The 11184-nt window shown below is 50.7% G+C and overlaps 4 protein-coding genes across 4 annotated transcripts; 1 reads left to right on the top strand and 3 right to left on the bottom strand.

Moving 5' to 3' along the window:
• Window positions 1–275: 275 nt before the first annotated feature.
• On the top strand, window positions 276–1312 carry N7477_008391 (putative mitochondrial carrier protein; the record flags this gene model as incomplete). The annotated part of the gene is made up of 2 exons (XM_056970054.1): window positions 276–327; window positions 381–1312. The coding sequence occupies 2 exons, from the start codon at window positions 276–278 to the stop codon at window positions 1310–1312; spliced, it is 984 nt and encodes a 327-aa protein (XP_056820086.1).
• Window positions 1313–1771: 459 nt separating this feature from the next.
• On the bottom strand, window positions 1772–3403 carry N7477_008390 (uncharacterized protein; the record flags this gene model as incomplete). The annotated part of the gene is made up of 3 exons (XM_056970053.1): window positions 1772–1975; window positions 2033–2098; window positions 2150–3403. The coding sequence occupies 3 exons, from the start codon at window positions 3401–3403 to the stop codon at window positions 1772–1774; spliced, it is 1524 nt and encodes a 507-aa protein (XP_056820085.1).
• A 3330-nt stretch (window positions 3404–6733) lies between these two features.
• On the bottom strand, window positions 6734–7264 carry N7477_008389 (putative prefoldin subunit 1; the record flags this gene model as incomplete). Its single annotated transcript, XM_056970052.1, has 3 exons — window positions 6734–6876; window positions 6998–7142; window positions 7235–7264. 3 exons carry the CDS (start codon window positions 7262–7264, stop codon window positions 6734–6736), a joined length of 318 nt encoding a protein of 105 aa, XP_056820084.1.
• A 1353-nt stretch (window positions 7265–8617) lies between these two features.
• On the bottom strand, window positions 8618–10192 carry N7477_008388 (HMG-box domain-containing protein; the record flags this gene model as incomplete). The annotated part of the gene is made up of 4 exons (XM_056970051.1): window positions 8618–9202; window positions 9252–9848; window positions 9906–9974; window positions 10028–10192. 4 exons carry the CDS (start codon window positions 10190–10192, stop codon window positions 8618–8620), a joined length of 1416 nt encoding a protein of 471 aa, XP_056820083.1.
• Window positions 10193–11184: the final 992 nt, after the last annotated feature.

Genomic DNA, 11184 nt, shown 5'->3' with positions numbered 1-11184 from the left:
CCAACGGCGCTCCATAACTCACCGTGGACGCTTTCTCCCGTTGAAAACATCAGTCTGGGGAATGCAGAACGCCACCCTTTTGTTCAGCAATTGAAGCCGGCTCTGTGCGGCAGTTGTCTCAGTTTTGTGCCTGCATGCGGTGAACTCCCCGAAAACTTCCAATCCGACGCCAACCGCGACTCCCATGAGAGTTCGATCTGGTATCGAACCTCCTATCACATCGCTAGCTCCCTGGGCAGCCAAATCCCCAGGTTGACCCTGCGGAGTCCAGTGCCATGTCGAACAGTGGCACGATAGCGGTGCCGGCCAAGACTGGCACCTCCACATGTATGCATGGCATCTGCGAGAGCACTGCGACCTGAGCTAACAGCTGTCCGCAGCATCCAAAACAATCTTCCATTTCTCCGCCGGCCTCTGCTCTGGCCTGACATCCTCCATCCTCCTTCAACCCGCCGATCTCCTCAAGACCCGCGTCCAACAATCCCAACAATCTCTCCTCCCAACCCTCAAAGCCATTCTCGCCTCCCCGCATCCAATCCGCGGACTATGGCGCGGTACTCTCCCCTCTGCGTTGCGCACCGGCTTTGGGTCAGCTCTCTACTTCACCAGTCTCAATGCCTTCCGCCAGACACTCGCCCAAGCTAATGCCCCCATCATCCTCGCCGGATCACCAGCACTTAAATCTTCATCCGCCCTCCCTAAACTCTCCAACTCAGCCAACCTAGCCACAGGAGCCGTCGCCCGCGTCGCCGCCGGCTTCGTAATGATGCCCGTCACGGTAATCAAAGTGCGCTACGAATCCGACTTCTACGCCTACCGCAGCCTCCTCGGCGCAGGTCGTGACATTGTCCGCACTGAAGGCATGCGCGGCCTCTTCGCAGGCTTCGGCGCCACCGCCGCCCGTGATGCTCCTTACGCCGGCCTCTACGTCCTCTTCTACGAACAGCTGAAACGCCGATTAGCTATCATGAGCAGCAACGGTACTGGCAGTGACGGGATACCTCTAGCCGCTGTCTCATCTTCGACCATCAACTTCGGCTCGGGTGCCTTGGCAGCTGGCCTAGCGACGGCCATCACCAACCCATTTGATGCGGTGAAGACCCGTCTGCAGCTCATGCCAGCCAAGTACGGAAATATGATCCGAGCTACGCGCTTGATGATCCACGAGGACGGCATGCGCAGTCTCTTTGGCGGCCTCGGTCTACGTATCGCTCGCAAAGCACTCAGCTCAGCGCTGGCATGGACAGTCTATGAAGAATTGATTTTGCAGGCGGAGAAGCGATGGGCGGCGAAGACCGAGATAGGCCTATAGATTCACTGCCCTTAGTCTTCTTTCTGTATTAATAGCTTATAACCTCCGAGGTCAGCAGGCATATGCAGATGCATGCGCCCAAGCATTGCATTTGGCTCAACCGTTGCAGAGTTGACCACTCTTTCATCATCTCCGGCGCAAATTAAAGGGGAGCATTTATTTTTATGAATGATTTGGCCAAGGCATAGAAATCAGGCGTATTATGCGATTGACATGAACATGAAACACACAAAACACGAAACGTCTTCGAAAAAGAAAAGCAGGTCATCAACTCGTGTCTCGTTACTGTCCCACCCTTCAGTGACAAAGCTTCGAAATCTCAACTCAAACATGAAACAATGAAAACGGAATTTCAAACACTTTGAAAAAGAAACCAAATCACCCGGGTCTCGTAGCAGGATATAGGCACCAATAGAAAACAAAAGAGAAATAACGAAATGTTCACAATCTGAGACCTGCTCATGCGAAAATGCGCAACCTTGGGCTCTTCTTGCGCACAAAGTACATCTTGTCCTTGTTGCGGTCGTTGACCCTGAGCTCGGTGGTTGAGCTGGAGGTTTGCGCGATGACTTTGCCTTCACGTAGGCGGCGTGTGTGCGCGAAGAGCTCTTCTTGGAAGTCTTCTGTGATCCAACGCTTGATGATGATGTAGTTGGTGTCGCGCTATTGCAAGGAAAAGTGAGCATAAAAGATCTGTGAATAGAGGATGGGCAGACTCACCTCATCCCAGTCCCAAGGCAGACTGTAAGCCATCAGAGTCTCAGGGAGAAGGTGCTTGCGGTGGACCTAGATATCAGTGTTAGTGTGAGTCAATTGAGCTATACGGAAAAGACATACCTTGATCCATGTGGTCTTCTTAGTCTCCTCCACCTCGATCTTCTTTTGTTCTTTTTCTTCCTTCTTGCCTTCTTTTCTCTTCTTGAGGATCTCCTCGATCTCTTCCTCGGAGTATCCGAACTCGATACGCAGTCGCTCGCGGAATTCTTTATCTTTCTTCTCATCTTCCTCCTTCTTCTGCTGAGCAATACGCTCCTGCTCGGCCTTCCATTCCGCGACAGCAGCCGCCTTCAAAGCCAACTCCTTATTTTTCTCCTCGGCAGCCTCCGCAGCCTTGCGAGCCTCCTCCGCGAGAATCTCCTTCCTAAGCCTCTCCCGTTCCTCCTCTTCCTCCTTCGCCTTCTGAAGCTCCTTCATCTTTTGCTGCTCGAGCTCGCGTCTAATCCTCTCACGCTCCTTCTCCTCCTCCTGTTGCCGCTCAATCTCCTTCAACTTCTCGGCCTTCAGCTTAGCCTTCAACTCTTCCCGATTGGCTGCCTCTTTCTCCGCCTCCTCAAATTTCTGAAGTCGCCAACGGTGCTCCGCCTGCTTTCGTTCCTCCTCGGCTCGGTTCTTGCGCTCGATTCGCTGTAAGCGACGCAGGCGTTCACTAATCTCCTCCTCATACCACTCCTCCTCGTCGCGCAGCAGACGGGACTCACGGGCGGGAGGCGGAGGCGGGGGTGCAGGTGCAATAGGTGCAACAGGTGCAGCAACGATTTGGCGTGGCGTCGTGCTCTTCTCACGAGTCCTCTCAAGCTCTCGTTCCAGACGCTCGATCTCCTGCTGATGCTTCCAGATCTCCATATCCTGATGGAGATCACTCTTCTCAAGCAAGCGTTGGCTCATCAGGAGCTCATAGTCGCGTTGCTGTTGGAGGGGTGATGCTTCACGAGAGACGCCGCTGGCGGCACGTCGTCGTGACGAGCGCGGGATCTCCTCATCAGATTCATCGTACACCCTCTGCTGTACTCTTCGAGGCTTGTTGGTGTTGGCGTTGCTGGTGCGGGTCGCCTGCTCATTCACGATCATCACCGCCGGAGTGCTTTCACGCTCGCGCGGTCGGCGGCCGCCTGTTGAGGCTGATCGGTACACTCGTGTAGTCTGCTGCACTGGAGCCAAATAGGCCTCTCTTGCGACCTCCGGACGGCGGTGGCGGGAAACGGAGCGGCGGTGGAAGGATGTACGGCCGTTGCGGCCGCGGATGGACATGTCAGTCTCCGAGAAGTCGGACTCCTCCGACTCTCCCTCGAAGTAGATCTCCGGGCGAGGCATTTTGGCGAAGTTCCCGATACTTGGGGAGTATGAGTGATCCAAAAATGGACGGTGGGTACGTCGTCGGCCCTGGATGAAAGTTGGGGGGGGGAGGGGGCCTGAGCACCAGAATCTAGGTGAAGGAGGGGAAAAGAGGAAAAGAGGAAAGGGGAAGAGAAACCCCCGAAAGGTAGAAAGTAAGAATAATCAGCCCGACTTAACGTGCGTGCCTAAGCAAGTCTCGCCCCAAAGACCAATACGAGTTGCTTATCGGATCAGCGTTCAGCTGAGGCGGGGGAGAGGAAGAGGGGTGAGGTGGGAAATGTGGAATGTGGAAGAAGCGCGGGTCCTCGATCTATTTATTGCAGGGTCAGATTCGACAGGGCTGGACTGAGAGACTTTGGGCTTTTCGGGGCTTAAGGACACAGGGCAGTTCAGCCTCAGAGATCATCGGCCGTGCGATCGACTCGAATGTTCGCTGCATCTCATACTTCTCCTTGCCTCGACACTGCGCTAGACCATTTACTCGGATCTGATTTTCTACATCTATACATCTCCATCTTGATTCTATCATCTCTTTTGATTTACTTAAACCTGTTCTTTTCCACTAATTCCCCAGCCACTATCTAGAGAGGTCACTTCCAGGATTCTGGACATAGCATCATCGTCTCCAGCCACCTTTCCAATGGCCCGGGGGCTCCACACTTGGGTCAAAGTCGCCCCTCTTTCGTCTTCTTCCTCTCGAAAATCACCTCTTCAATGGGCCCTAAATTCCGGTCCGCGTTAGCCCATTCTATTTCCATTCGCGCCCACATACCTAAGTCCCAAGGGCCGCGACATTCTAGCGGTCAGCGCCTCCTGTAACGAATTTCGACGCCAAATGAAACACACTGGGCCCGATTCTGGCCGTCCCTTTGTCGCCCAGTGCACGGATCACCAACACTGAAGTTAGGTGTTGAACCCCCCTTATCCTCCTGCCCAAATATATGCAAAATCTTGAGGATCTGAAACGAATGTCGGGCACCGAGAAAAAGAACCCATGGAACTCGGTCGGGTGTTCCCGCGCCTGACCCAAGATACGCGTGACTTTGGCGCATGTATAGCCTCACATGTGCCGGCTTGGGTCACTTTCCAGGCAAAGGCATTTTGGTATCTCATACTTATATTTTTCACCATTCTGGAATCCAGTTCTATTGCTGTTGTCCCTTTTATGATGTAATTTCAAGTCTACCAGCAGGCTTGAAATGTCGTACAGTTTGAACTAGACATGAACGCAATCCAAATACCTTGATTACTGAAGGGCTGAGAAGTCGGGATCATTCGATCATTCTATCCCGACTTGATCTCGATGGTGTAAAAGATCCGAAGACCCAAGGATGGCTCAGAGTCCTGGTAGTGGCGATCCGAATGTCTTACCTGGGCAACAAAAGTCGCCTTGACCTGACACGCTGACACGTACAAAGCGACTTCTCCCAGCTACGGATCAAGCATTGCCTTCAGCATAATGAAGTATACCTGACCACAATAAGCATGCTATCCCTGCACGGCGAGTGTCCGACCATCTGCAAGCGACAATCTTGACCCGCTACCCACTGCGGTATCGCGACGGCCATCAAGCCCAATCCAAGCCACCAGGACGAAAACCCAAAGCCCTCAAATTCTAGACCAATCCGGATTAATTACCTAGACCTACCTAGACCATCCAGTCTCTAATACCCCAATTTCTAAACTCTAGTAGAATTCAGAACATAGAAAATCCCCCCACGATTACCGCACAAATGACCCAAGGTTCCCCACGACAGGGATTGAGCCTGTCAGTCAAGTCGTGATCATACGTCATCGTCCTCGGGACAGTCTGCAGGCCCGAGTTCGAGGCCGATGACGCCAATGGCGGGCATCGCCACATTGTGGACGAGACGGGGCCGATGACATATGACGGGTGGCAGAGATGAAACGGGAGAGACTAGTGCGCGGAGGTATCCACTATGTTAATTTATACACAAAATGACATTTGTTGCAGGAAGGGTTAGGGTTCTTGGCGGGATTTAGGGCTGGTCATCTCCTTCAGCGGGAGATACCACATGTGCAACTGATAAAGGGTGGATCGGAGAATGGTGACAGTGATGTTGGCAAACATTGGAGTGATTTCTAGATGCTCAGTCTGATTGCCTGTAGAAGCCGGCAGTCAAAACCCAGTGGCTCATCATTTCAAGTCGAGTGGACATGGAGCTCCAGCACACCTTATCATATTGCATGGCTGTTGAACTTTTCCATATTCGGCAATCTAACTGAGAGTGTATAGAGCATTTTTCCAGAGACATTCAAGAGTCTTGCGTTGGTCGGGATGTCTAGATATTCTACATGAACCTTATGTTCCACATGTTCGAGATTTTTACGTGAGCATAAAATGGATCTACACAAGATTAAATCACCGAGACCACTTATTTCATCAATGCATTCATAATAAACCAGAGTCCAGAAGATCCTTATATCGACAATATCTAGCGCCAAACCTTAATTATCGAATCAAGGGGTTCAAAAGCTCGATATTCAAAAGTCGGGTCACCCTACCCTACAAAAGCGTAGTTGAACCCAGTCATTCCAAGAGCTTGAAAACGATCATCCCGAGTGAGTGGAAGGTTTGTGGGTCTCAGACTTGTTTAGTTTTTGTATGATCGTATGGATGAGAAGTTGATTGGGTACTTCGAGGACCTACGTACTGAAAGAACTAAATGATTGAGGAACCATCATATCTTGTCACGTTGGAAGTAGCTTTTCCGAGTATCTTTGCTGACCTTACGTGAGATAGCTTCCCCATGGCTTTCTACACATACATTGATACTGTTCTACAGCTAGAGGTTGATTTCAGGGCTCAGACAATTGATTAGGCCTTGATTTTGTTATGCGAGGCTTTCATGAACAAGGTACCCAGGGTAGTCAGGACACCGTAGCTTACTTTTGTGCAAAATTTACCTTCTGAATTTTCAAAATTACTCACCTCTATTACATGGCAATAGCCGCAAGATAATCCGGGCGAATTAAAATCTGAAACAAAGACTAGGAGGATAATCTGAATAGTGCGTTTTCTTCATCATGCAAAATCTGTCACAAGAACTTCTGGGTATCTAAATCGTCGGAACAGAACCCCCTGCTCCCATTTTTGAGAAATAAAGATGGCTGGGAAGGATCAAGTGAACCTTCCATCTCTTCATCTCCACACATCAAGGTATGTGCTTTTTGCTTCTTTCTCTCGTACGGAAGCCCATTCCACTATGGCTTTTACCAAGGATAGGCGCTTCAGACGCTCTCTTATCATTTTTCACGCCGATGTTTCCTCGAATATCACGCCTCTCACGCACGACCACCAGACTTCAAAATCTGTTCCAAGTTCTCCCGACTGTTCTTGTGCGTAGTCTCATGGTAGTGTAGCTTCTTCTCCAAGTTGGTGATCTCGGTAGCGGCCTCGGAGCTCTCGCGGGCAAGACGCTTGTTGACTGTGTCAATGGGGACATTGACGAACCTAGCCCAATCATTAGCACGAGTCCATGCTCATAGATAACCATCATAAGAAAGGAAACCATGGGAGACTCACATCTTGCCAACTCCCTCATACACCGGGGTCGCAGAGGGCAGGTCCCGAGAGCTCCTTCGATGTTAGCTGAAGCTTGCGGATCTCACGCTGCTTGGCGGTCATCTGGGCCTTGGTGATTCCGATCTGCTGCTGGGATGCCATTGCGCGGGTTTCGATCTCTTGCAGGAGCTAGGAGGCTGTTAGATATTGCTTTTGAATGTGGGGCTCCGCGGCGAAGCGGGTTTGGTATTTGCGTTCATGACAATGCGCAAATCGCTTACCTTCTGCAAGGCTTCATTGGGGATCGACATTTTGGGGGTAGGTGTTGCGATGAGCTTCGGGGGAGGGGTAGATGAGCGGTTATGGCCGGGGTGATTGGATCGCCTTTTGATGAGCGAGCCTTCTCTCGGTCTTTGTATAAGCGATAGGAATTGGCTGGTAACAGGTCGCTATCGTAAGTAATGTTTGAGGGAAGCAATGGCAATGGAGTCAAGTCGGATTGCTATGGCGGGTCCGCATCGGGGCGGTGGGTGGAGCGGTGAGAATTTGACACGAGATTAGGGCAAGCGTGTGGGGGCGTATAGATTACAAAGAACGATGGTCTTACGGCGCTGTTGCTTCATGGCTTTTTGATATTTGAAATATGAAAGTCCAAAGCGAATTCCGAGTCGAAAGTTATGATGCGTGTATTTGACGCTTGGGGTGCAAAACAATGATCACTTGGAGCCCTTCGTTTTGCCTCCAGAGACTATAGCAAGCTAAGCTTAAACCATGTCACAGTGATTCTTGCCACCTTGCATTTCATGATATCTGATATTTGAATATATGACATCGGGAGAGTGTCTCGTATCCCCGATATCTTGAATCGGTGCTGTGAATCGAGCTCCGAATCACGGGTTTGCTCAGGCCCCGAGCACGCACCAGGGAAGCAATAGTCCCTGTGGCCACCCACCCCGGAGATTACACAAAATGCAATCAAAGAATCACTGATCTATACAAGCTTAAAGGCACACTCAGACCTATCAAAGCCGATGGCCAACTTTCGACAAGGAAAAACCTGCTCTGGGTTTGCAGGGTTCAGTGAGATATATGTAAAGACCTGCCAAGAGTGATATCAGGTGTTTTTGCCACAGTGGTCTCAAATTTGTAGTACGTATGCCGCTTCTGAGCGAACTTTTTTCCTATAAAAAAATGGTTTTCATTTGAAAATTGACAAATCCTATTACAACTAAGCAAAAAGCCGCCCGCCATTCTTTGACATAATAGAAATCTAACGAAGGTAAACCCAGAACGCCAGAGCCCTTAGCATCTCTGACATTAAAGAAAACGCACCACGCAATTGAAAGACATCAAAGAGCATATCAAGGACGTGAAGAAGAAAAAGACCTGAAAGCAGAAAAGACCAGCCAGCATCAAAATAAAAAACGCCCGACGACACATGTGCGCCGTAAATCTATTCCCCATTTCCCATTCCAAGATCATTTTCCTAACTCCCATTTCCCTCCTATGTCCTTTTCTACAGGACCCAACGGCATGAACAACGCCTGAAGTTCTCACCCCCGCCTTTGAGCTGGGAACCAAACTGCAGCGAGATGTAGGCCAGCCCATGATCCGAGACAATATTGTCGCAATTCTCTAGTCATGGGCATTCATGTGCACGAATCTTAGAGTGTTTCGTGCTGATGGATCCACGGGGCAAGGCTGGGATCATGATGCATGTTTGGGAAGTAGTCATCGGCCATATGAGAGATGGGATATTGCATCGGACTGGAATGGACTGGAGGGATCTCCTCCCAAGAAGTGAATCCAGAGGGAGGGAAGTCGGAGGCGGAATAGATCGGGCCGTTCGGCACCGGGATGGGCAGGGAATCGCTCTGGAAGTTGAGGAGCTGGGGATCCATGTGGCCGTTGGAAAGCTGACCGGGTAGTAACTGGATTGCCTGAGGCTGGAGAAGATCGTCATGAGTGCCACCTGGGAGCCCAGCTAGGCCATTTGAGGCTCCGTATGAGACTTCTTGTGACATGGGGCTGCCGCGACGAAACTGCAAGTCCTCGGCGTATCCCATGTTCAGAGCGTGGGGCTGCACGGTTGGCATGCCGGGATGGCTTGTGTTCCATGATGAGCCAAGATAGCTACCATGCGTTATGAAGGAGTCCGGCGAGCCGAAGGGAGTGGAGGCTCGACTGCTGAGTGGGTACTCAAAGCTTTGGGTCCGACAGTGCATCGGGGGTACCATCGAGTATTCATCCTCCCAAGTGTTAGTGAAAGGACTGGGGGTATCATCGTAAGAGCCTGACGCTGCTGGAGTCGGAGGTGTGAGTTCTCCCCCGTCTGCGAGTGGTTGTGGCGGGGCCCTTGTTGGGCTTGAACTTGTAGGTAGGGTGGGCACGAGAGTGAGCTTCTCGCTCGATCCGGGCCAGCTCCTCATATTTGTCCCTAATCTCTGCAGGCTCCATTTTCCAGCTTCTCCCAGCAGTACTGGAGACTACTTGATGGTTATTCTGGCTGAGCAACCGCTTGCTACGCTCAGCGTAGGCAGATCGGTAAAGCATAAAGGAATTCATGGGACGGGCGACCTTTCCCTTTTCGGCCTTCTCTTGCAGACGAACTTCCGTTGATCGATGTACCCATGCATCCATATCCCGGAGTGGGATATTGGTCATATGTGCGGTCAGCTCGCTCAACGGGGCGCTGAGTGGGAGGTCGTTTTTCGTAGTGGTGCCTCTTCGAGCACGATTGTTGCGTTCCCGAGGAGTTCTGCTGAGCTTTGCTTTGGGGGGAGAGGCACGACGGCCTGAAGGGGAGTGAACTTGGGAGGATTCCATTATGGCCATAGAGTCATCAGCCCCTGGAGGAGGCGTGTGGACAGCTGTGTGGCCCATGTGCATGTGCATCTGTATTTTCCCCATATCAGTACGGTACATGAGATTGAGAGAATCAGCAGTACTTACAGGAGTTGAGGCGGGCAAAGGAGTTGGATAGCCGTGAGGTTGGAAGTAGGAAGGAGGAGACGCGTAGATCTACCCAAGTTGTGAGTGTGGCTCGCAAGGTCAGTTGAGTAAAGGATACTTACCATTGATGAGGAACCAGCGCCAAACTCGTCCATCTTGACATGTTCCATGCCGTTGGGAATATAAAATGAAACGCAAGCGCTCATAGAGTCCGAAGCTCGCTCTGGAGTGAGCTCACCACCTGATGACTGGGGTGGGGACAGTGGTAGTTCTCTGGGTGTAGCCATTTTGTAGAGCTCTCAGACTGAGAGGTGAGTGGGAGAATACCCGGAAAGCAGGAACAGTCCAGTTGGCAAAGGGAGAGATCCAACGATGGAGGATAAGTAGAAGAGCTTTCCAGAAAGAGAAAAGAAGAAGAAGAAAAAGGGTAGAAGGACGTGTGCGTCTATGTTGTGTCACCCTATGGCTGGCGGTTTCACGACTCCTGAAAGCGACTCAGACAGGCAGATAGCAGGTAAGACAAAGCACAATTGGAAGAACAAACGAAGAAAGACTTAAGTATTTGGAAGTGCAGGTGCAAGTGAAGATGCAAATATCAGTATGGATATTAACGTCTGACAGTGCCGGCTTGTTAGTCCCACAGGGCGGGGCCGTTAAATATATAAGACCTGTCCTTGATATAGGGGGGGCAAGATATGGAGCATTGCGAACCAGAGGCTGAAACCACTGACTCAAGAGACGAACTGTGAGCGGGGAGCTAGTTAGTGTGTGTTAGTATTGGTCTGTGTATTTCCATTTTTCTTTCTTGTATCGGCTGTTTGAACTTATTTTTATTACCCATTTTTATTTTTTATTTTTCTCCTTTTAAGTTAGAATTCGGTGGCAGATGTTGGGTCTTTGTCTAGTCCCGATTGGCCCTCTAGCGTTTTTTTTCATTCGCCCAGACAGTTATTCTGCTGTCTATTTTCCTGATATTTTTCAGATAATTTCTAGACTTTGGAGGAAGGGGGGGAGGGGCGCGCGCGGCTTCGCCCTGACAATCTGCATCTCTATTCCCCGGGACCTTCTGATAGTATTGGCCACTCCCATGTTTCCGCAATCTTCTTTGTGCTATAGTTGGTCCAAGGATAGAATTCATTCACCCAGTCTATTCCCGGAGACAAGACTGGGCCCGAGGAGATGAAGAATAGAGGATAGCGAGAGAGAGAGGCATCCACATGGGATCCTAGATCGGGCACCCGGTTTAGCAAATACCGGGTCATGGCTTTATGTGGCCTTA

The sequence above is a fragment of the Penicillium maclennaniae genome (genome assembly GCF_028827695.1).
Source record: "Penicillium maclennaniae strain IBT 15551 chromosome Unknown utg000007l:1.0-4884863.0:1.0-4888362.0, whole genome shotgun sequence".
In the NCBI taxonomy this organism is placed as follows: Eukaryota; Fungi; Ascomycota; class Eurotiomycetes; order Eurotiales; family Aspergillaceae; genus Penicillium; species Penicillium maclennaniae.
Note: the sequence above shows the minus strand (reverse complement) of the source record. Positions and strands in the feature narration are given on the sequence as shown.